This window comes from Rhizophagus irregularis, chromosome 21, assembly GCF_026210795.1.
Source record: "Rhizophagus irregularis chromosome 21, complete sequence".
Classification (NCBI taxonomy): Eukaryota; Fungi; Glomeromycota; class Glomeromycetes; order Glomerales; family Glomeraceae; genus Rhizophagus; species Rhizophagus irregularis.
The window spans coordinates 193,565-219,860 of record NC_089449.1 but is presented as its reverse complement, the minus strand read 5'-3'; the positions used below and the strand labels follow the sequence as shown (position 1 = coordinate 219,860).

Here is a 26,296-nt window from a genome sequence, read left to right as displayed (position 1 = left end):
TCGGGTGATCGTGAAAGGATTTAAGTAAATCTTTAAGGTCAAAATTTTTTAAAATTGTTTTGATTTCACGTCTCCAAATAGGATAGTGATTGGCTTTTTTAAATTTGTCGAAACTAATATTAAAGTCGCCTAAAACTATACATTCAAAATGATCGTGTTTAGCCTTGATCAAAATGTTTTCAATTTCTTTGTAACATTTGATAATTAAATCTTTGTCATCAACGGCATTAGCAGGTAAATAACAACATATAAATTTAATATAATGGTTGCCTTTAAAACATAGATCGACCGTTAAAATACGGCCATAAAAAGTGTTGGTTCTGATAATGTGTTTTTGTAATTGATCCGTGATTATCATTGAGACGCCACTGCCTTTGGTGTTGCCTTTGTCATCTGTATAAAGATGAATATTATGAATAGTATTATCATCATTCAGTGTTGGGAGTGGAAACGTGGAGTATGTTGTTTTATTATGATCTCTATCTATTTTAATATGTTGATGGAGACCTGTTTCGGTTAAAATTAAAATATCATAATTATGAAGTGTAAAAAAGTGGAGAATATCATTCAATTTATTATTGAATCCTCCTTGGATATTGATTGTACCAAATTTATAGTAATCAATAAATTGTGTTCGCAATTGAGAAGATGTTGATATGGGGGCGTCGTGTGTTTGAGAGGTAGACGACGTTGACCCTCTTGTATCCTGGTCATCAAATAAATGGTGTTCAATGTGGTTTAACATATTTTCGTCTTCATCATTACGAGGTTCGCGAATATAGTTTCGTGAACTCATTGTTGGTATATCATTATTATCTGGGGTATGGAGGTATTGATTATTATTTTTGTGGTTTTGGGGATTTTTATGATTTTTTTGTGTTTTTGTGTTTTTATTATATTTGTTATAAGAATATTGTAGAACTGGTTCTGAAGGCTGATTTTCGAGGTCAGCCGGGGGTTGTAAATTGGTGTATTCCATAAAAAAAAAGTATGTAAAAAGAATCAATGTGTATAAAAAAGAATAATAAACCGTTAAAATCAAAATGGGAAAATCCAAAAAGTATGTCCAAAATAAAAGGGGGATATATTTGATTTAATGGTAAACACGTATATTAACGTGTCGCATTAAACTGCGGGAGGAGGTTGAGGGGATTGTAGGATTTAACTGAAAATTTAGGCTCAGATGATGAAGCATTTGACACTTCGTCAATGATTCCTTCGAAGACGGCACCGTCTGACATCGCGGCGTCGTCAGGGGCATCGGTATCGTCATCAGTTGCCAAATGGTGTTGTTCGCTGTCTTCCGCTGATATGTTTCCCTGTTTATTGCCTCTTAGGTTATATCTATTTTTAGTTGCCTTATACGAAGTTTGCTCGTACGGTGACGGTCGTTTTGGTGGTTTGGCGTTACGTTCTCTATGTTGTGTAATCTTTTCTTGACTAAGTAGATTAATATTAGTCGTGAGCTGTTGTAGGATTGTGTCGTATTTGTCAAGTCTGATTGTGATGTCATTGAGTGAAGAACTCATTAAATTATGATTGTGATGGATATCGGCGATAGTATTATCGACTTTAGATTTTCCTTCTTGGAGTGTTTTAACACTATTTAAGAGGGATTCAACTTGGCGTTCCAATTGTGTAATTCGTTGTTCATAACGATTGGTGTCTGACCTTTGGGGATTGTCTGCTTGTTGGTATTTCTTGTTATTGTAGTTATGCGGTGGTGTATGGTTGGTTTTCGGGTCGTGTGACATTGAGGGAGATCTTTTGTTTGCGTTTAAAGTGATGACGTGATTAAACCTGGTTCTGTGGTTATCGTTGATTGTAATTTTTTCCTCGTTACGTTTAATAAATCGTTTTTTGAAGATTTTCCGATTATTATGATCTGTATCGAAGTTTTTGTCGTCACAGATATTTGTCTCGTGAAGTGGTGAACCACAAATATTACATGTTTTTAGTGAAAGGTGTCCTGGTAGAACGTGGAGGTTGTATCCTTCGAAAAGTGAGGAGGCTCCATTGGACGCGTCCACTGGATAATTGTTAGGTGAGACGTAAATATAAGCATTTTTCATGGTTGAATATTTGGTAGTTTGTGTAAATGTACAAGTTCGTCCGTAGACGTGTTTGATAAGAGGTTCAATGTCCTTGGCTGTGGTGTTAAGGGGAAGTCCGGTGATCTTAAAATAATTACTGGTGCGTATTTTATATTCAGGGTCTTCAGTGTTACCAGGTAAGATCCTTACTACGAAATTTTCTATTTCGAGGCTCCAATAGTTTTCTTTCATGAAATAATCATATGCTGCTTGTTTGTCAAATTGGACAATAAGTTGCTTATAAGCTGGTTTTATGAAAATAGGACGACCGCGGTTATTGCGGTTAGGAATTTTTCTTGGAGGTTTTTTAATTTCTTTGTGTTCTATGATATTGCTGCCTGTTTTTGCAGCGAGATGCTTAATAAGCATGGAGGTATCATAATTATATGGTATATCCATAATTTTTATAACAGCCTGGTCTAGGTTGGAGAATTTTTGTTCTATTAACGTATTAATAGCCTCATTGGTGAGTTCGTAAATTTTTATGTTTTTGAGGTTGTCAGGGACTATTTGCTATGTATTGGTCGAGCGAGTCACGTGTTCTGAAATGGATGGTAAAGTATCTATAAGTGGACGTTGTATTGACGTCAAATCTAAAAGCATTGCTATCTTTAATGAATGACGTTTTGATTAGATTGATAATATCGTTGTTAGAAAGTTTTGACTGAAAACTATCTCTAGGAATAAATCCTTTGTGAACTTTGTTTGAAACTTGTGGTGTATGTGTAAATATATCTGTTAGCACCGTAATATGTAACGGATTAGGGGTGTTTGTTTGTGTGGCTGATTGTGTTTCCGGTGATTTTCCTTTATCCGTGTTAGTATCTATGGGATCTACATCCATATTAGTCAATTTGTCAGTGATTGGTGTTTGTGTGTGAACATCTTGTTCATGTGAGTCACGTGATGTAAGTTCAATTTCGCTGTGCGAAAGAGCATGAGTAGGAGAAGAAGTCGTTGCTTCTTCCATAGTTGTGTCTGTTGAAGTGTTGTTAGCAGTTTGAGAAGGCGCTGCAGGTTGACTAGAGGTCATATTGAATTTGTTTTTGTTGGAAGACGAGTAGGTGAGATATATATCCTCGTCGTTAGAAATAGAACGATAGTTTTTTTCCAAATTTTTAAGGAATTTATTTGAAAATTTTTTTCCTATAGCAAAACTCATATGATAATGTTCCGAGGAGTGCGTAGAGACCAAAATTTGTAGAAAAAATGACACTTGTCTATAGAGAAATGTATTTTTATGGTGAAAATTTCTTCTGTGAATTTTTGGTATTTAACGATCGTCAGAAAGAGTTTTCTTATTTTTATATAATCAATTATGTGAGTGAACAAAATGGCCACTGGAATACAAACACGTGTACAAAATTGTATGTAAACCATTTTATCATGTCATTCATGTGTATGTATATTCGATGCATTCTTTGTTTTTTCTGTCGGTCCGATAAATAAGCTAACCGTGACCAGAGGGACACTGTCTCGTAGTTATGGCTTTCTCAAACATTGTACTACATGATGACAGCTAATCTATATTTTTTTTGTGATGATTATTCCATACCGTGGATATACCTTTTACCTGTATTGTATTATCCGCCGGAACAATAAATAAAATCCCTGGACACAAATGAGCAGTTATTGTTTCGGAAGCAACGCCGTGAGGAACCGATATGAGCATAGTATTTGTCTACTACTTGTTCTCACGAGTTCTATCCCTCCATGAAAAAATATTTTAGATGTCACTATCCTTAAGAAACCAATAATACGCAAACTAATCCAGATGAATATTTCTGCAGACAAGTATACTAAAGGCTCTTCGGGCATGATTTGGTATCAGAGAATCCTTCCTTATATTATTGATAGCTTCTGTCTCGTGATATTTTGTAAGAATCGTAGTACTATTTACGATTAAATAGATGAAGAATAATAGGCTACTTGTTGATTTCTTTATTGGTATACATATGTTACTTGGATACGACTTACATGTTTGATATAGTTTGTTTCGAGAGAAGGTAATTGTTATTGAACAACAAAAAGTCCAACGTCAGGCTAGGACAATGCGCCATATTCTTTCCATAGAAGCTAGTTATTTTTAAGGGTAACAAGAAATAACCATTATTTTACATTACAAGCTTCAGAGAAGTTCTAATCGATTTCATGTGCGATTATTTCCTTTGTTTTAATGATCTTGTAAACATTCCTTTCACATGGAGTAGAGTTAATAAATAGAAGAAATTACGATGAGAAACGTATGTTGGCATTTATAATGGCCGCTGTTTTCTCCTTTTTGGACTTCTGAGTACGGAAAACAGTTATTTGTTGGGACTTTGTTCCTGATATATACGTGATGTTTTAATTAACTAGTTTCGAGTCCCATGTTTTTTCTAAACGATTGCTGTTTTTCACAATACAGCATAAAAATATATAATTATCATTTGATGGCATAATGCTCTTGCAAGATTTACAATCGAGAAACAATATATCAGCATATTTTATATGTAACTAGGAAATAACTCTGTTGGTTTGTTCTACTTCCAAAAAAAATAGTCATTTATTGCGTCATTATACGTAAAGTTAGCTAATCATATTACCTACGATTGTCTAATACCGGTTATATTTTCATGCAGATATATTCATATATTCTTGTTATCGTTTTTTCTTCTCAATCTGAAAACACAATACCCGTAGGTGTTTCCACCTGGAAATATAAGTTTTGCAACTATGTCAGAATATGTGCTCTGGTGCTTCCTCCAAGGAGATTCGCAATAGTTTCCCGTATTCATTCACAATAGAGCAGAGTCTGAAGAAACAATTTTTCATTTTAAGCATTGGATTAGGAAAGAAAAGAAGAGTGTTTTTCATTACACCGACCCTAATGATATAGTGTTATGAAAAATATACCTTCCGTTTGATGAAGAAGCAAAATTGCGGAACCTCGAAAACTATCCCGATATTGACACCTATGTTGAGGGTGACTTACATGGAAAGAAATACTAAACCCAATACAAACCATTAAATATATCTTCAGCCCGTCTTCCAATAAAAAACATTTCCACATTTTTGTTAAAAAGCCTGAATTTACCTTTTCTTACGAGTTTCACGAGCTTCATCATATAATTAATAAAATTATAGAAGAGCGTATAAAACAAGGTAATACTTTAAGATAACTCTTTATTATCAAAATTACCATTTGCAAGCAATCTGCATTTAGTGCATTTTCTTTCTATTTAGGTACACCTTCATATACCGTGGGGTCAGAAAAGAGCTAACAGAACTATGTTCTTTGGGAATCAGAGGAGGAGATATATTACGCTTTAAAAAAAAGTATACGAAATTACTAGATACGGAAGTTAAACCTTTTTGATAGCATATACTGTTGATGTATTCTTCCACTTTGCTGCATAGCAGATGCAAACAACTTTTCTCTTCACATTGAAATTATGCTTTGAGTAGGCGCAGTAACACATGATTGGTTTGTGCACAGCATCCTCACGTGATATCATACAATGATCAATAATCACAACTTTATCTCCACTTTCCAGTCTTTCCATGTCTAAATAAGACCACAAGCTTGACACCATGTTTTGTATGCAATATCTTTGTTACATTTCCACCTTCTAAATGTCACTCGTAAAGAGTTCCATGATAACATGCTTCTACACATATTTATTTTTTGTTTCGCAATGAATTATTTCTTTTTGCTCCCAAGTATCATACTACGCTATTAAACAACGAGAAGATATTTTTCTGAATCCTTATCGATTACTAAAAAATTATATCATGTGGCCATTTTCTTGTATTCGAATACTTGTTATTAATATCCAAGGGATACTGTGTATCTGTGGTCGAATTATTAATTGCTCCCATTCTCCATGTAATTCTTAGGGGTTGTATGGCATAACTGATGTTATAGAACATAATATCAGAGCTTCGCAAACATATGAGCTGTATGCGGAAATAATTAAAATAAGCAATACGATTGTGCTGTTGCGCTGTTTATAATCATACTTCTTCTAGTGGACACCTTCAGACATGAGATTCATTTTTATTATTCTAGATACAGCACAAATGTAACCAGAGATTTTACGAAGCAATGACATTAAATTTTAGATATCTACGACATTAGCATATCTTCTCAGTATATGCCAATATTTACATTGGAAATGATAGAATTCTTTAATAATGGGAATTTACCTAGAAAAAGTATAACCTAATTTCCCTTTGTGGTGATTAGTACCCCTTTCCTAATCTATTTTGTACAATAATAATGTTTCGCTTATAATGAGGCCTTATTATCAAAAATACTATCACTTGTAATATCCGAATAAATTATTTCTGCATAATTAATTGCAATTCTTCTTTTAACTCTTGGTACTATTATATTATCCCTGGTGAGATATTCATTCGGTGTCATTTCATGAGTAAAAATATACGGTAGACAGTATAATATATAAGGGACATAATCTACACAATGTATCATTCCATCGTGATCAAGAATTTCATGAACACTTTTTCGCTATTAACTAAGCAGATCAGTAATGTGATTGGGTAGGTAAAGAACAAACGCTTTCTAAGTTTCTATTTCCATTATATACTATACTAATAAATAAAAAATTACGTTATCGGTCTGTACATGTTACTTTTACATTTTCATATCATCGAGAAGTTACAACATGGATCCTAGTTAACGATAATCATAAAAAGATTCTTTTAAAACACCGATGATGGGAAATATTGTGGACAGAAACAACAAAGTGTGTTTCGAATATATTTTGACTTCCATTTTGACGAGAAAAAATACCGGCAGAAACTTATGTAACAAAAAATATTATCTGTTATTATTGTGGGAAATAAGCGGAATTGGTAAAGGTATTGTTCTGAGGGAAATGTTTTGCCTTCGATCACGTTAATTAGTTGATCGTTCCCTTAGGGAACTGTTTTGCCATTGATGACTTCAGTTAGTTGATCGTTCCCTCGGGGAACTGTTTTGCCTTTAGTGACATAAGAGTTGGATTATTCGGTCCACTGGAACAATCCTGCGAATTCACCAAAAAATATATATATGCAATTGCGGTTCGGTTGAAATTCTTGTACTATTGCTGGCAGCTCAGGCTTTGTACAGGTTTGTACTATTACGTGATTCTCATATGAGTTATTTTCTTCGTAACTGATCAAATTTATTTTTTCACAGAATGTTATATAATGTAAAAATTATGGCTATCTCCTCAATATACATTGTGATAGCTAGTGGCTTTGTCAATATGACAACTAATAATTTCCGAACAATTCACTACGTCGGTGATGAATAATTCAATCGTGACCCATTATGAGAGTATCTTCTAAAACCTCTAGTTAAATAAGACCGAAAGTCTTATGATTACGGTTGTCATATATTTAGTACAAAAAATAAGTAAAATAATTGTTACATATTCACTCTGAGTTCGTGGATAAATGTTATCGATGACAACCATTTTTTGTTTTTTTGCTCTCCATTCTCCTAGGAATGTAGTTATTAGTTCCTCCAGTTCTAGATGGAATCTAGGATTACAATCTCGCAGTTGGCTATTTTTACATTCCAGTCACAGTTACAACTCCTTGAAATATAGTCAAGAAATAGGCATAGTAGAATATTGGCATCAAAAGGGAATGGACCTCGTATGTAGAAACAATAATTCTAGTGGAACTTGGTTTCACCCAAATTCTATTGCTAAATTGCTACCTTGACTACTTTCGTCTATAAGAATTCTGAGTGGTATTCTTTCCGGGATGATTTGTTGGAAGTAAAGTAATACTGTCGGTAATCAACTTGTCAAGTAATAGAAAATTTATGCTAATGGTAAGATGCAACATAGACCAGTTAAATGAAAATTAAGCGTAGCTAAAAAATTATCATGCATTTGCTCATTATTGTAATGTTGTTTTGTAGTATTCGGTTGTGATCATGAGGACTGGTCGACTCAAATGATCCAACAAGACGATTTACTGTATAAGTATACTTTTTTACGTTGCCATTCGATCAAGATACATATCAAAGAAGTACACTTTTAACCGAGAACATTTGTTCATTTCGGTAGTGAGTGTGCCAGTACTTTTATTCCATCAATTCAAAATTTTTTTCCACAAACTAGGACATGCAATTTATTTATGTATTTGATTTATGTAATACAGAAAGTTAATCCACATTACTATTGTTGAGACAAATGAAAAAATAAATTTGCCGTCAGAATAAGAATCAATATGATTACGTCACTCCGTCCACGTGACACTCTGAACACTTGTTATTTACCCCAGTATCAAGCACAAGTTGACTACAAGCTGTCTATTGTGAAATGTTCATCGCTTCTTTAGTAGGAATAAACCCGTGAACAATTCTTGTAAATAAGCAATCAGAATTATCACTTCTAAATTTTGTTTAGTGTATTTACTAGTATATTAAAATATTATTTTAGACGATTGCGGAGAAGAATACGGATATAAAGAATATGACAAGATGGGACCAACGGCAAAACTATTTTCTGAAAAATAATTTCCTCGGGAAACGATCAGAGACACGTGATTTTACACAAAAAGTATATATATATCTCAAAATACATTAAGATAGAAAAATTCAAAGGGAGAATGTCAACTACTTCTTGAAAAATGTAAAGATTATTTGAAGCTGAAAAACGAGCGTATGTGGTCAAGAATGAGTAATCAAGTATAGTTACAAAAAAATTAGTCGCAGTTACTGATCTGGGATTCTATTTTTTACATCAATACCTATTATTTTCATAATCGAATTCTGGTATTTGCATTAATATGAAACGCTTTCATCTAATAATAACAAAAATGGTGATATCTTTCGTTAAAATAGCTATTATACATAAATAAAACCATTGCATTCGGGATAAAAAATTACTTTTATTTGTTTCATTAAATACAATCAGTAAAATTAGTAGTAATAAATAAAAGAGTAACTAATGGAAAATGCGAGAGAGACAAATAGGACATATGACTAATATGCAGTAATATCGTTAACACGTGAATTAATACATATCAGTCTCAATAAAAGTTTTGATACTGGGTCATGTCAAAGCGTTGTAACTCCAAATCAGGACCAGAGTAAGGGCTCTTTGATGTTATTACAAATTTATTGCCTTGTGCAAGTGACAAATTGTTACGTTAATCACTTTTGCCAAGAAATTAATACACGCAAGAAATAGACATAGCCTGTGATACATGCGGAAAATAAAATTAAAATCATTAAAATCATAGCAATGACACGAACCTACATCATTATACATTTGATCTGCAGTAGTCAAAATATAATCAATACAAAAAGTTTATGATTTATCAATGAAAAAATTTCTCATAAACTGTTTCTTTTGTTTCTTCTTTCTGCAAAAAAATATTTTTACATTTATTATTTCGTATCATGTCTATTACCGTTGCCAAGATTGATACTAGAAGCGTCAATATGACAGGTTTGTGATCTTGTGTGACAAAAGATCTAATTTTGTATTTATTCTAACTATTACTGACAATATAGTTGAAGTACGAAGCAACAGTCTTAATTCCTCAGCTGATTTTGATAAAACCTCAAAGGATATGGAAGAAAGAGAATACGTTGAAAATAAGAATGGTAATATAAACATTGGTAATTATTTGTAACATTAATTTTTATTATTAATATTATGACTATTCTATTACAAGGTAATAACGTTCCTTACATAACTAAAGAAAACGCGTGTGAAATTCACAAAATTTTAAATGATCCGAATGTATTGGATATGTTTTTTGGCAGTGAAGAACCACCATATGTTAAACAAAACTTGTACATTGTAGTGAACAGAATGCCAGAAATAAAGTTGCAAAATTTGGGAAAATTTATGATAAGATATATTGAGTGGGGAACTTTTACGGAAAACTCACCTCTAAACGATCCACCACAGGAAGCACTCTCCTCTAAAGATATAGAAAAATTTAACAATATATTAGATACCGAACTTGGGGATGACTTTCGTTCAAAACACCATAACCTTATTGCTATTAGTTTATATTGGAAAATTAGAAATGAACTTTACGAGAATGTACCTGCTATTGTATTTTATGTAATACGTAAGAATATATTACCTCATAATAACACTCTTTTTCCTGAAAATATTGGCGGTTTTATTACAGATGTATGTGAAGGTTTTTATGAACAAACCATTGTTGAACGAGGGGAAATCGATTGTTGTGAATATAAGAAAAGGGTATCACCTGGATCTAGTATTGGCGTAAACAGTAGAGTAGGAACTTTAGGGCTTTTCGTTAAAGACTCCAACCAGCAAATATATTTGATGACAAACGAACATGTTGTTTCAGGACACAATTCTGAATATATACACCAACCATCTGACTTTGACTACATTGGTCGTTCTTTGGATGATCTGGCATCATCATTAGAAACATTAGAGGAATTGATCTTTGAAGATAAACTATTAAACGATTCTGAGAAAAAACTTACTATGATTGAATCGTTCAACCCGAAGAATGTAATGAATGAAGAGCATGGTCACTCAGCCTCGACAGAAGATATGGAAGAGTTAAAAAGATTAGAATCAGTAATCTCAGTCTTGAAAGAAGTTATAGTTGAGGAAGATGGAAATAATGTAAAACATCAGGATTTATTGAGAATGCTTGAAGCTCTCAACAAATTATTGATGTTTAGAACAGAAAATAAGTTAAAAAACGAAAAAAAAAAGGAGTTACAAGTAGAACTAGAAAAATTAGAGGCATTACAAATAATGCTTAAACTGCATAGACTCGAATGTGAATTCAACAAAACGAAAAAGGAATGGAATGAAATTTTAAACACAGATTATGAATTTTTCAAGAACAAATTGTCTAAAAAACTTGAATTTCTGGATTCAAGCTATCAGACATGTATAGAAAATAAAAAAAAATTCGAATCTGCGCAACAAAAAGATACTAGATTTGCTCTAATTGAAAAGGGCGTACGTGGTAATTATAAATTTGGTCAATATAAGTATGGTGTTGATGCCGCCATTGCCCTCGTACTACCCGACAAGCGAGGATTGAACCCAAGTAAACTTGCTATTAGAAATAGTTCGTTCAACGTTTGTAATATCCCTAATATACGTCTTTCTGGTTTAAAGGAGAATATTGAAGACAGTGCATCTAGACGTATATTTAAGGTTGGACGTACAACTGGATTAACCGAAGGAGTGATTAAAGAAATTCCTGTCTCAGTTAATACTGGAAACATGATGAGACGCCAAGTTGGAATTTTCCATGATGTTTTAATGGAGGGTGACAAAAACAAAGATATATGGCTTGACAGACAAATATTGGTAAAGGCTAAAAAAGGCACATTCATGAATAAAGGAGATTCAGGATGTGCATGGTTCGATATTGATGGGAATGTCGTAGCATTAAGTCATGGGTCAATAATAATAAGAGGGATGGATTATGGTGTGGGCTCACCAATTAACGTGGTTCTTAAGGCTTTCCATCCTTTGGAACTTTCATTAGTAGTAAGATGAGTTTATTATTCATGATATTGACATGTATAATCATCACCTACTCGCAAACATGTAAGACATCGTATTTGGAAATAATTAAAGTGAGTTTTACCTGTCTGGTGTTTTTCATTTACTGCTCTTAATTTTGACAGAATACTTACTTTGAATGATGTCACGATGATTGGACAAAAAAATATTGTGTCACTAGAAGTCCATCGCTGTTTGTTTCTGTGCTTGCCTCTAGTGAGAAACTGTAGGTGTAAAACATCGGCTCAAAGAGTCAAGCATGCGATTCATCTTATACCATTACAGACACGTTATTTTTTTTGTACGAATGTAGCCAGAGATTCTACGAAGTGACGATATTACTGGAAATGGCTATTAACTAGCTCATTTTGTTTAAATGTTGCGCTAGCGTCATCGTAAATCACATTTACATATATATTTCATAAAGTTTCTTACATAATTATATGTGAAAGTTTTTTTTTTTCCTCAATAAAATAAATAGAAATTTTTAAAAAAAGAATGTGAGATAAATTTTTGTTAATATTTTATGTATTCTTTCAAATACTTTATCGGTAAATATTCGGAATTATTTGGACGTAATGATGTGTAATAGACGAAATTTTATGTGCAACTAAAATAATTTATGCATCATAAATTTTTTTTTTTTAAAAAAAAAATTGTCAAGGACATACAAAAACCTTACAAGTATGTTCAAATATTGTCGTGTTTTCTTTAAGCAAATGCCGCATTAAAGATTATTTGATACTCCAGAAACAACCGGCAAATAATTCTCACGAAGTGGATATTGATTTTAGAGGCAGACGAAGTAGAAGACGACATACCGACAACAAAAAACGACAAAAAACCTTGAAGATCTCGTTCGGGACAACACTGATAGGGACAGGAGTTCATCATGAGATACAATCGTCTTTTTCCCGAGACAGGAACATGAATTTGATAGAAAATCAAGAACGGTGGCAATTGCGCAGAGACGATCGTGTGGTCCCATCTAGCGTCCTGGAGAAGCGATCTACCGATCAGGTCTCGTGCAATCAACACAAGAACACAAAAATGATATTACTTTGCAGGAACTGTCGCCTAAGACGCACTTTAATCTATTGTAGCGGGATCATTTCTTTATAGTATCATTATAAATTATATTGCATAATTTGTTATATAGTAATTTTACAAATTAAAAAGCATTTTTCAATTAGTTTATGCACACGAGTTATATAAAACATATGCGAATTTAATTATAAATTTATTAATGCATACATATTTATTTATCCTGAAAAATATTATTTTTTTCTGATGAGCTGTCCAGTAGGTTCGTCAATATTGCGCCGAAGAAACAGCGCAGTATCCTCGGGATAATCTAACCGTTATAGCAAATTATTTCCGTGATGTTTGGCAAAAAGTACTATAATATGTCATATTATTGACACATGCAGAACACACTTTTAAAAAATAAAATCCGATATGGGAATGCTTTATTAATATATGTTTTGAATTCACTTGCAAATACTATTTTGCGGACCTTCGAAATTTTATGCATGATCCAGCTTATTTTTTCATCACATGATCACATGATCAATAATCATGAGTCATCTCTTACATCATGACGCGATTTTACTCAAACTCGCAAAACTCCGTGAGAAAAAAAAATTTTTGTATGCCAATTTTTTTTATACAAATACCTCTCCATCAAAAAATTTTTTTAAAAAATATCCTTTTCTTCCCCTTAGCATAGTAACCCATAAAAAAAAAATAATGTTTCTTTTTTTTTCAAGAAAAAAGCTCAAATGAAAACTTTTTTTTTCACATAGTAACTCATCTTCGTGATTTTCTTATCCTTTTTGGCGTTTCAAAAACTACGCGGAGGATATTTTCAAAAAGTTTCTTTTTTAAATTAAAAATTATTTTATTTTTATTATTTTTAACTTTATTTTGTTTATATATAAGATACCTCACTCATACGCTTCACTCACACACTTTAGTGTGGTTTTCTTTACGTCTTTCTTTAGGTATGTGGGTAGTGTGGTTTGGGAGTGTGGGTTGTGTATGTGGTTTTTCATTTTATTTTTTTTCGTCATCTTTTTTAGGTTTATCTTATCTCTGTCTAGGTCTTCTCGTTATTAGATCTCCTTTAAGGCCCTTTTTCTTTACGTCTCTCTTTAGGTGTGCGGGTAGTGTGGGTTGAGAGTGCAGGTGAGTGTGGGTTGGGAGTGCGAGTGGGTGTGGGAGTGTGGGTTGGGAGTGTGGGTGTGAGAGTGTGGATTGGGAGTGCGGGTGTGGGTGGGAGTGTGAGTTGGGAGTGTGGGTGTGGGAGTGTGGGTTGGGAGTGCAAGTGGGTGTGGGAGTGTGGGTTGGGAGTGCGGGTGTGGGAGTGCAAGTGGGTGTGGGAGTGTGGGTTGGGAGTGCAAGTGGGTGTGGGAGTGTGGGTTGGGAGTGGGTTTGTGTGTGTGGTGTTTCATTTTATTTTTTTTCGTCATCTTTTTTAGGTTTATCTTATCTCTGTCTAGGTCTTCTCGTTATTAGATCTCCTTTAAGGCCCTTTTTCTTTACGTCTCTCTTTAGGTATGCGGGTAGTGTGGGTTGGGAGTGCAGGTGAGTGTGGGTTGGGAGTGCGAGTGGGTGTGGGAGTGTGGGTTGGGAGTGTGGGTGTGAAAGTGTGGGTGTGGGAGTGTGGATTGGGAGTGCGAGTGGGTGTGGGAGTGTGGGTTGGGAGTGCGGGTGTGGGAGTGTGGGTGTGGGAGTGTGTGTGTGGGAGTGTGGGTTGGGAGTGTGGGTTGGGAGTGGGTTTGTGTGTGTGGTGTTTCATTTTATTTTTTTTCGTCATCTTTTTTAGGTTTATCTTATCTCTGTCTAGGTCTTCTCGTTATTAGATCTCCTTTAAGGCCCTTTTTCTTTACGTCACTCTTTAGGTATGCGGGTAGTGTGGGTTGGGAGTGCGAGTGGGTGTGGGAGTGTGGGTTGGGAGTGTGGGTTGGGAGTGGGTTTGTGTGTGTGGTGTTTCATTTTATTTTTTTTCGTCATCTTTTTTAGGTTTATCATATCTCTGTCTAGGTCTTCTAGGTCTTCTAGGTCTTCTAGGTCTTTTTCTTTTAGGCCCTTTCTTTACGTCTTCCTTTCATACAAATTCTGTATTGCCCGGAACCTTATATTACCAATCCACAAGATAAGCATAAATCGATTTATAATATTTTTTCTTTCTTGAACATTAACTCTGACAGTATTTTTTAATTTATAAGCACATATAATTAATTTCACTATTTTATCTGCTTTACCGACATAAAAATTAATGTTTAAATATTTGATTTTATGAATTTTGAAAAATAACAATATGTTATAATACTTTTAATTGAACGTCAAATTTTGTAATTACTATTTATTAATTAATACTTATAAAAAATTTGAATGGGTAATTTTTTGGATGAAATTGGGACTTTAAAAATCTTTTGACAAAATGTTTTCACTAAAAAAAAAATCAATCATTGTAATTTAATGCATGGCAGGACTATGATAAGGATCCTCAAAAAAGTCATTGAAATTGCCAAATATAAAATACAATCGCAATACGCATACTTTATCGGAGGTTGGAGGAAAGTATGTTAAGTGGGGTGGTTAATATCTGATTGGCGGTCTCAAATAAGGGCGACATTAAATCTTATTCGTTTTCTTGATAGACTATTTATAAATTTCCTTTTTAATTAATCGTTACAGTGACCCGTGTTGCTTATGACGAAAATTTGCGTTATTGTACACGTCATCATTACATCATCGGTGCTCTTTAATTTTTTATCTATTGCTTTTGAAAATAAAATTGCTAGTTCTATATAATTAAAAAATTGGGGTTAGATTAGCCTAATTTTTGAATTGCTGATCCGTATTCTTTATCAATTCCGGTTAAGAAATTTTTAATCGGATTTTTTTTTTCGGTTCCACTTCTTTTTAATTTTCATTTTTTTTTTCTTGGACCGATCTTTTACAAATGGTTCTTTCTTTTTTTTCAGATTTTCTCTTACCTTTTTCTTTTCCTTTTTTTTAATTTCATTTTTTCCTCTGTTTTTTTTTCATTCTTTTCCTGTTTAGATTTGGTTTTTTTTCCAAAACCGAAAAATTATTCTTATTAAATAATCTATTAACGTTATTTGGTCTTTTGGACCAAATTATTGTCCTTTTTTTTGCAGAATTTTTTTTTCGGTACTTATTTTTTTTAAACCCGATCTCTTTCTTTATCCTTTTTCTTTTCCCCCAAATTTTTTTTTCTTTTTCTTTCAAATTCTTTTTTATTTTTTCTTTATTTTTTCCTTTTCGGTTTCTTTTTTCAATCCGATTTTTCTCTTTGTTCCTCCCCACAAATTTTTTTTTCATTTTTATTTTTTCAAATTTTTTTTTTCGGTTTGGCTTTATTCTTTCAAACCGAATTTTTTTTCCCAAATACATTCTTTCACCATTTAGGTTTGGATGGGTGATCAAATCGATGTTGCGGCGTCATGGCAATTGCCTTTTTTCCCAATTCTTATTATTAATAATAATATTTTTTTGTATCAGGCTCAATAATAGACTAACCTAATTACTTATTTATTTATTTTTTGTAACAATAGATCGTTATAATTAATTTTTCTGGTGACAATAGATCGTTATAATTAATTTTTCTGAGAATTTTTTTTTCATATTAATTAGTGAGATATTTTTCTTTCTAGAGGATGTAATTTTTTTTAATGCTACAATGGAATTTTTTAAGATAAAACAAAAGATTTTTTTTTGTGACAATGTAACAATAAACTACTTATACAAAATTGTTTTTGTAATGAATTTGTAAATTTCACAGTACTGTAACATTTGTTTCGTGTGATAAATAAAATTTGCATTTAATAATATTACTTCATATACTGTATAACACTTGCACACAAATCATTGTTATTTGTATAATCATATAAATTGTGTAATTTATTACATTTATTTCCTACTAATACCATCATAATAATAATAAAAACTAGACCTATTCACACTGCATTGCAAATTAAATATAAGTGCGTTATTATTACTCTCTTACTTGATGAGCAAGTATCATCCCCGGCGCAACACGACGGGTTACGCCTAGTTCTATATAAATTTTTTTTGATTTTCTAATATTATCCTATGTTTTTCATTTTCTATTTCCTATACTCTACATGCTTGTATCTTATCGTAATAAAATTGATTAACTAAAAAATTATTGATGATAAAAATAAAAAATAAATTTAAAACAAAAGAAAATTAAACAAGAAAAATTAATATATTGATAAAAGACAAATCATCAATCTAAGCTCTTGATAGGAATGTATTCGAAAGTCGTCCATTCGTCCGCGTGCCGTAATTAATTCTGACGGCGATAAGTATAGACATAAAGCACTAATGTTGGCCTATTTATACCTACAATATCAGTTACAATATCATGGTAAGGGATTGATTAATAAGCCAGTTCAGTAAGAATTGATGCGTAACCTTACCATATTATATGATAATCGTAAAGACTCTTCACACTTGCAACCAATAAAGACGAGGTATATGTGATATAATCTAACTAAATAAGCGATTAGCATGATTTTTTGGGTACATTTTTCCCGATGAGTGAGTCCGTTAAGAAAGTAAGATTTCTAATGTTTTACATTAAATTCTCTCAGCCGGTACGTGGCTCGTTAAAAACATTATGTAAAGTAAAGGAATCGAATATCTAGTATCCAAGTTAGACTTTAATACAAGGTGGAATTCCACCTTTTACATGTCGGAAAAGTGGAAATGAATGGAGCTTGCTTTGAATTACTTGCCGCTGATGATTCAAATGTTCGTATTTTGGCGATGTTGATCGTATTAATATTGATGTAAGTATCCTTTCAGCATATCTTTCAATAATAGTATTGCAGAAACTTATAAAATTAGGATGCTAGTATGGTTTTTTTAAGTTAATCGAACGTGCAATCTGCTTCCTTTTAACATCTAGTTATCCAACTCATGGTGACGTTCGTTCATTTTTTTCTCAGTATTAAGGACCATTTATCTCGATATTTAATGATAAGAGCTTTTTGCAGCGTAATCTTTGCAAATTTCTTTATTATTAGATCCAAGGGTGAAATTCTCTGCATTTGAAGATAAAATCGAAAAAACTAATGCAAAAAATTTAGTATTAAATTTGACCGATTTACTTGCAGAAAATACAACAGGAGAAACAGATGATATTATAGAGGAGACGCGAAATTTCTTTCAAAATCTACGCAACAACACTGCACGAGCGTGGCATCAGAAAAAGCTTTTTCGCCATTGAATGCTAAAATAGCTAGAGTAACATTGTGCTTGAAAAGTTGGATTCGTGAAGCAGGACCCCGAGCAATATATAAATAGGTCATAGGAAATTAGCAAAAATTTACTATTAGCTCTACGTAATTTTTCAGGGCCGGAATTATGATAATGTCAGTCAGATATTATAAAATAAGTAATAAAATTCTGACCAACATTATCGAAAATTATCTAAAAAGGGAAAGATTTTCATGGTTTGGCCTATTCTACGCGTTTATTTCTTGTTACCTATTTCAGTATTGCTCGGGGTCCTCGTGAAGCCATTTGTTAATTGGTCAATTGATATCTTTTTTTAATTGATGTCTTTGAAATTATTGTATTGAGGTTGCTACATAGTAATAAATCAAATTTTTAAATATTTAATCTAAATGAGAATTCTTTATTAAATTATATTTAGCGAATTTTGTACGTTTAGACATTTAAATTTTTTACTTTATTTATAATTAAATCGATTAAAACGAAATGGATTTAATTTATAATTCATGTGAATTTTACTAAAAATTAAATAAATTTTTTCAATTATTAAACTTTTCATTAATTAAATGCATCGTGGGACAGATTTTCTAAATATTAATTGGTCTAGTCCAGTCCGGTCCAGGCTGAAAGATCAGTCTTTTGGGACCAGACCGGACTGGACTGGACTGGACTAATCCAACCCTATCCCAAACATGAAAAATATATCGAATTCTTCCACAGAAATTCCAAAAATTTTATCAAACAGCAATAAAGGGATCAACTCAAAAAAGAATTATGCGAAAAAGAATTAGAGTATGTTTAGTATCACGAAGAATTATTCCAGAGCATCTTCGAGAATTGGGTCACATTGAATAAACTCGAAACTTTAAATGCTTTTGCGATTCACCATTATTTTTTGACTATAATTTTATTCATCCGAAATTACACAAAAATCGTTAACATGAGTCCAGCCACTCCAGTGTGGGTAACCAAAGAAATTATTATGTAAGTTTGCTTTACAAAGCAAAATGGAATGCCTACGGACTACACCGGTTTACAAACTATACGAACAGTATATTAACACAGCATCCCAACATTAATAAGTCCATGATCTGATTTAATTTATCCCAATCATCAATATTCTGGATAAACAAAAATAATGTTGTTAGTTATACTATATGAGATACCCAATGTCGAAAATAAATCAACATTAACCTTAGTAAAAGTCCCGCTAAATTTTAAGTTGTTCACCTTCCTGATGCTAGGAAGGTCGTACGAAAAAAAAGTCACTACTACTGATGAATGGATGTTGGCGCATGGTGATAGTGAGTAAATCTTGAATCAACGTTAGTTTCATATTTTGCCGATAATTTAATTATTTATAATTTTCAGTTAATATCCTTAATATTGTTTATAGGTTTGTAGAAATTAGTAAAGAAGATGGAGTAAAAGACGGTGTAAAGTCAGGAAATTAGAAGGTTTCATATTAGGATGTGAAAAAGATAAAATATTGAATTCATAGAATTATTAGGTAAGATTAGATCAAATATAAGGTTTGCACTTCTTTATCAGGTGTTATTAATTCCCAGAAATTTAAAAAAGCTACTACCAGCACCGAAGAAATTAATACGTATTTATTATATCATAGTATAGTGTTTAGTTTTGATAAGATTACACTAGCTCCAATGTATGTTATGTGTAATCAAATAGGGATACGTATAAATAGCCATATTTTTGTCCGAAGCGAAGTGGAGGACTTTTACATTCTACGCAAAAGTTTGTCTGTCCCACACGTGACTTATATACACGTGACATATATAAGCTTAATACTTTTTATACTATTAGCTTATTAATTTTGATATTAGCTTAGAATTAAACTTTATTTTAACCTTCATAAGATGTACTGTATATAATAAATTTAGTTGTTTTTAAATTATTTCTTCATGTAATTTAAGATTCATTTATAATAAACGAAAAAAATATAATAAATGAAAAAATATAACATATCTTGTGTTAAAATAATAAATTAAAAATGTAAAATGGATAGCCAGCCTGTATTTATTCATCCTGAAACACTTAGAAAACGCAAAAATTAGAGAAAATGAAACTCATAATCAACGTGAAAGACGTTATTATCCACATTGTTTAAATAATATTTTAAAAAATTTTAAAAGATCATTTTTTTTTAAAACAAAATAGAATTTTATTGAATTCAAATGCAGGAAAAAATGAAAAGAAAAATGAATAAAAAATTACAAATAAGAAAAAAAAAATAAAGAAAAGAAAAGAAAATTTAATAAACACGAAATGAACTATTTCTTCTTTTTTTTTTTAACAATCTGATGAAATTAAAAACGTGAATTTATGCGAAAATGTCCTTTTTTTTTTAAAAGCTATTTTTTTTCTTTTTTTTTGATTGTTGAAATAATATATACTGTATATATGAATAAAATTACAATTGCAGAACTAGAAGAGCTACTTTTATTTGTATAGATCTATCTATTTTTTTCTATAATTTTTTTTACGCCTCTAAACTGGATTGATTTGCTTGATAAAATGCAAGACAAATTGATTTTGCGTTATCGTCTAAACCGAGGTATTCAACGTTATGATAAACATCACCATAATTATCAATAGTCATGGTATCATACCATTTATCACCATTTCCAAAATATAAATATTCAATAATTGGCTCAAATGTCTCGGGAGATGGTACATCAATTACCACTAGATCACCTTCTTTTACGTCGGTACAATTATCTCGAAAGAATGTTGATTGAGAGGTAAGATATTCTAAATGTACGAAGAATGATCTATCAATACCATTTACTCTTAATTCAAATGCATGATTTTTATTATTGTAATAACTTCGTCCTTCTTCATGTAAACAAGTAACGTAATAAGGAGCTGGAATTCCTTCGACAACAGACATGATGTTTTTTTTTTTAAAAAAAAAAGTGTGTTTTTTTAATTGAGGGGGAAAAAAAGAGAAATTTGATTTTTGTTTTTTTTTTGGTATTTGCTTTGAGCTTTTTATAGATTTGTTGTTTTTTTATTTGTTTTTTATTATTATTTGAATTTTTAAATTTTTTGTTGCAAGAAATCTTCGTCGCGGTGAAGCATATTTATACGTGCCGAAACTATAGAAAGTCGCTCATTTCTAATAATGGATACCGAGACAATTTGATGCATTTATTACCATTTATACGTTCATTCATATCATATTTAAGATAATTTATAACTCAAAATTTTTCAGGATTGTCTCTAATATGTGAATAATATTTATGCTGCGCTCTGTCGATCAAATTGATACGTAATTCTTTTTTCATTTAAAAAGTAATTAAACAATAGTACAATAGTACCACCAACAATTCTTATTGTTCGAGTGACGATCAAATTTCTAAAAAAAACTTTTTTTAGATTGTTCCATATTTTTTTTTTTATGAAACTTAAAATTAAAATTCTAAAACTCGATTTAAAACCCAAACCCAATAATTTAAAATATTTTAAACTTTTCTGGGTTGCCTAAAAAAATTTTCCGTATTTTAAACGATTGGATAAAAAAAAAATTTTATTATTATTATTTTTTTATTTTTTTTTTGTTTGCGTTTCATCATTACCAAATAAATATTATATGTACATATATGTATAATGAAGTTTCACATCATTATATTATATTCCATAAAAAGTTATGTTCTAATACCTAAAAGTTCTTCTTTTATTTATATGTAACAAAGATAATAATAATAATAACTCGTTTCAAACCTTACCTAATAATCCTTATTAAACAGGGGATATTCAGGATATTCAGGATTTTCAGGATGTTCAGGATGTTCAGGATGTTCAAAAATTCCAATATTTTATTGCGCCACGTTTTTTAGGATTAAATAAACAATAGTAAACAAGTACGGTACAAGCTTGAAAATTTTAATATTAAAAATAAAACATAGTTACAAGATTTTATATAATAAATAAATTATAATAGTAAAAAGTAATTCTACGAATAAAATAACAATCCTAACATTTAATAATACAAAGAAATTTTTTTAAATATTAAACATATTTAATACAAAGAAATTTTTACACAAATTCTGTGATATCTCTAACAACTGATTTAGTGTCTTTTCATGGTGGTGAGTGTCCAATATCCTTATAAGCGATTTTTTCCCCTTTTTTGCAAGATTTGCAAATTGTAAACTATGTTCAAGCGAAATCATTTTATCTTTTTCCCTGATAAGATTTAATGTTGAAATATCTAAAGAACTAAAGAAATCTCTAAAATCAAATGCTATAATTAAATAAAATTTTTTAATTTATATTATATTTTTTTTAAAAAAAAAAAAAATTTTTAATTAATACTCACGTTGAACTTTAAATTTTCGATATTCAGATGGTACAATAATAGATTCACCAAGCTTAAAAGCACGAAATTGATTAATCCATAAGCAATTGTTGAAAATTTATAATCTGGATCAATTGCTGCGATGGAATATTTTACAATTAAACTGGCTTCTGTAAGTTATAATATATCATTCCTCCAACCGAAATAAATCCATCAATTTTGATATTACGGCGTGAAGATCTTGTCCAACTAATTTAAGTGTACGCTTTAGGGAGCTTACACATATTATGTAATTATTATAGGGGGGGAGGGGGGTAGTTAAAATTTTACGTTACACTTATTTAAATCATATGATTTATAAATATTATAATTTGATTGGTTATGAAATCTAACAGGGGGGGGGGGGGGTAAGGTTTATAAGAAAATGAATATTACGTGATATGTGTAACTCCCCTTAACATCTCTAGGTTTATCACTTCGTTGAAATTTTTCTCCAAGTTCTGTATCATACCATAATGGATGCCAAGATTGTCGTGATGACATATAACCACTGGTAAATAAAATTGTGATTTTTTTTGTATTTCCTTTTTCTTATACATAAATTTGAATTCCATTTCCACCATTAACATAATAATTAACAGTTTCTATTGGAAATATATAAATAGGAACTTGTGCAATTATTACTTTAAAAAAGAAACAACTAATAATTGTTAAAATTTTGATCAAATTCATTTTTTTAAAATTGATGATGAAAAGAAAAATAAATTTATATATTTTTTTTTTCCAAATGAAAAGGTTTATTTACTGACTATTTATGATAAATCTTTCTCAATTTTTTTTTGTACTTAATTAATAATGTTTAGATTCTAATTTTGACCGCTTATTTAGAAATCTGTTTACATATATATGTCTAAATTTCCTAAAATTATAAAATCATTATATCAATCAATCTTCATTTTTTAGCAATATATATTTTTTTATTTCAAAAAAATGACGTGCAACGACTGTCACGTGAAAATAAGTATATTCATTCAAATTTTCCTTTAAAATTTTCTTTTTTTCCAAAAAAATTTATATGTACCAAACCTGAAGAAACATAAGAAAAATATTATAATGACAGTAGTTTTTTCCACCTCCTTAACGCTAACGCAAGATCCCTTTTTTTGGCGATCAACTCCTGCATTTGGGGATAAGAAAGCTTGATCGACACAATTTAACGACCAGTATCCGAAGTCACGTGTGATCCTACAAATCAAACCGTCTACCATTTTTTCGGGTGATGGTGTGAAAATATTTTAACATAATAATGTTAATATAATGGTATATTCTTACCAAAGTCGTAAATATTGTTGATTTATTGATTACTTCACAAATATCCATTAAAATAAATTTTTACGTACTGCATATTATAAAAATTCTACACAATAAATAATTCACATTGTATTTTTTCACTTTAATAAGTGTAAAAAAAAAAAATAAGAAAATTCGGGGAAATGATTTTCGATGAAATGATTTTCGGCAAAATGCTCCTATCGGTAAATCATAAATGATCCATTGATTTTCTACAATATGTATCTGATCCTTTCTTATTTATAATAGAATTTAACCAATCAAATAAATTTTGGGCCAATTTTTCTATCACACAAACCAATCAGATTTCAGTCAAACTTTCTTGAGAATTTAATAAGCGATGGCGCTGCTGAAACATGCAGCCTCTGATCCCTTATTTAAGAATTTTTTTTTCAATTACGCAAACCAACATTTATTCCAAATTAATTATAAAAACCGAGGGCTAATTCGTGCAAGGATTAATGGCTAACGAATATGGACATGTAACTGACGTTAAACCTTTCATGATAGAAGCTTATAAAAATAATTATAATTGGGAATTGGGACTGATGAATTGAATAATTATTATACTTCATGCAAATTTTCCTATGCGCGTACTACATATTTAAATTTTATGAAGGATTATTAGATGGACTTATGAAATCAAAATATTTATGCTAGCATGGATTGTCAATTTACTCGTTATAAAATAACCATTAATGATTATTGTAATTTTTTTAGTGAGTGGGAAACCTAATAACAATAACGACAGTCTTATTAAATTTAAAATTTTTAATATCGTACAGAAAGCCCAAATCTCTGAGGGAAGTGTTGATGATATTCACAAAAATCTTGAATTGATTGAAAATGTTGATGATAACAATTTAAAAAAAAAAAAATTGATTACCATGTATTACAGTATTATTTAGGATAAGTAGTAATGATAGTGAGAAAACACGGACGAAAAGATTAAATATTGTAAGAGAAAGTCTTATCATTGTAGATTGATTAACATGTACAAATTTATAGTTAAAAATATACGACATTTATGTAAATTAAATATTACAGCCAACATAGCAGGATATTGTTGCCATTTGCCAAAAAATACAATATTATCTGTTATATTAAATATATTGATACTGACCCCACGATGATAAGCAAATTCAGCATAGCTAACCACGATTCAATTTCTTAACCTTACCATTATATTTCACTTTAATTGTTTGCATACAATTCATTACCTCTTTTTTAATTTCTTCAAGCTCATTACATAATTAACGTTTTAGTTTTGGGCTATATATAATATATATTTAGTTGGTCATAATTTTATTATTTGCTCGCTAATTTTATTAATTTTATTGCATTCTTGATGAAATCCAAATGATAATGTCATGCAAAATTTACTCTAGATTCTTGAATAACGTTCTCGATCTAGTCGATTAGTCCTTCGTGTGTTATCGTGTATGAAGTTTGATAGCAAATTTTGATATAACGAATTTCACAACGAATCTTCAAATTTTGTATACCGTTTAGCGAAGTTATTTTTATACGCATATATAAAATAAACCCTTTACATAACGAATTTTCATTAAGACGAACTTCTTCTTCGTATAACGAAGATTTTTACAAATTTAATTTTAATATAAAGGGCAATTTGATGTTTGAATTTTATGAAATTTATTCTCAAATAAGCAATTTTACTACTTTAATGCAGTTTCCTTACCTCACGTTCTCTTACATTTCCTATATTTATACTAAATTTTCCTACTATACCGAATAATTCGTTATTGCATTAACGAATTTTCTCATAACGAAGGCCTGATCGGCCCGGACCGCGCCTACTTCGTTACATTGAGTGCCGACTGTATCCTTTTTTTTTCTCACTCTCTCTTCTCCATTTTCTTTAGGATTAATTTTAGGACATTTTTTTTGCGGGCTATAGAAGATTCGCCTTATTAAAGGGAAAATAACTTCCCCTTAGTCCATATGCTGTAATTATTAAACGGTGTTCAAAAAGATCGATAATAAAGCTAATCATCCTAGGCGGTGCTCTTTAACCATTACTACCTTTCTTATCTTTACAGGGATATGTGGTTTTTCTTTTTTCTACATTAATTATTTCTTTTACTTTAAAACACTTTGAGATGCTTTTTGGGTAAATTTTATATGTTTTATTGCTTCGAAACGCGGGTTTTCTTTTTTTTAACAGGCTCTTTTACCACTTTCTTTTTAGGAGTACTTTGATGACACGTTTTATAGAGTTTTCTTTGTTTTTTAAAAAAAATTTTAACTATTGATCTTTGATTTGGATGCTTTTTCTTTTCTCTAGAGATCACTTTTTTAACACGTTTCTGGTCTGAAAGTTGATCTATATTTACTTATTAATTCAAACATCATTTTGTAACTTTGTAATTTTACGTTATAATAAACCGTTTTGAAAGTTATTGATATTACTTTTCTCACTTTAAAATCAGAAAACTCGATAAAAACTCAATGTCTCAAAATTCTTAATAATGTACGGACATGTGATTTTATTAACTATTCATACGATACATACTGTACGTACAGTATTTATTTAATTATTGCATAAAATAATAAAAATGTGTGTAATTCGGTTCAAAATTAAGCAATACAGGTTTTTAGGTTTTGGTATGTATCCATCATTACATTCTATCGAAACTATCGAAACGCCCTAAAAAGTTAAAAAAACATGGTCAAAATTATCTTAATTT

General features: G+C 30.8%; 5 protein-coding genes across 5 annotated transcripts; 2 read left to right on the top strand and 3 right to left on the bottom strand.

Annotated features, from left to right (window-relative positions):
* Positions 1-1,112: 1,112 nt before the first annotated feature.
* On the bottom strand, positions 1,113-2,492 carry OCT59_013469 (uncharacterized protein; the record flags this gene model as incomplete). Its single annotated transcript, XM_066141540.1, has 1 exon — positions 1,113-2,492. One exon carries the CDS (start codon positions 2,490-2,492, stop codon positions 1,113-1,115), a length of 1,380 nt encoding a protein of 459 aa, XP_066001670.1.
* A 100-nt stretch (positions 2,493-2,592) lies between these two features.
* OCT59_013468 (uncharacterized protein) lies at positions 2,593-3,126 on the bottom strand (the record flags this gene model as incomplete). The annotated part of the gene is made up of 1 exon (XM_066141539.1): positions 2,593-3,126. One exon carries the CDS (start codon positions 3,124-3,126, stop codon positions 2,593-2,595), a length of 534 nt encoding a protein of 177 aa, XP_066001669.1.
* A 6,375-nt stretch (positions 3,127-9,501) lies between these two features.
* Positions 9,502-11,721, top strand: OCT59_013467 (uncharacterized protein; the record flags this gene model as incomplete). The annotated part of the gene is made up of 3 exons (XM_025333178.2): positions 9,502-9,550; positions 9,616-9,708; positions 9,780-11,721. The coding sequence occupies 3 exons, from the start codon at positions 9,502-9,504 to the stop codon at positions 11,612-11,614; spliced, it is 1,977 nt and encodes a 658-aa protein (XP_025174844.2). The 3' UTR covers positions 11,615-11,721.
* A 7,331-nt stretch (positions 11,722-19,052) lies between these two features.
* Positions 19,053-19,368, top strand: OCT59_013466 (uncharacterized protein; the record flags this gene model as incomplete). The annotated part of the gene is made up of 2 exons (XM_066141538.1): positions 19,053-19,222; positions 19,311-19,368. The coding sequence occupies 2 exons, from the start codon at positions 19,053-19,055 to the stop codon at positions 19,366-19,368; spliced, it is 228 nt and encodes a 75-aa protein (XP_066001668.1).
* Positions 19,369-20,039: 671 nt separating this feature from the next.
* On the bottom strand, positions 20,040-20,988 carry OCT59_013465 (uncharacterized protein). Its single transcript, XM_025318985.2, has one exon. It carries the CDS (start codon positions 20,823-20,825, stop codon positions 20,415-20,417), a length of 411 nt encoding a protein of 136 aa, XP_025174840.1. The 5' UTR covers positions 20,826-20,988; the 3' UTR covers positions 20,040-20,414.
* Positions 20,989-26,296: the final 5,308 nt, after the last annotated feature.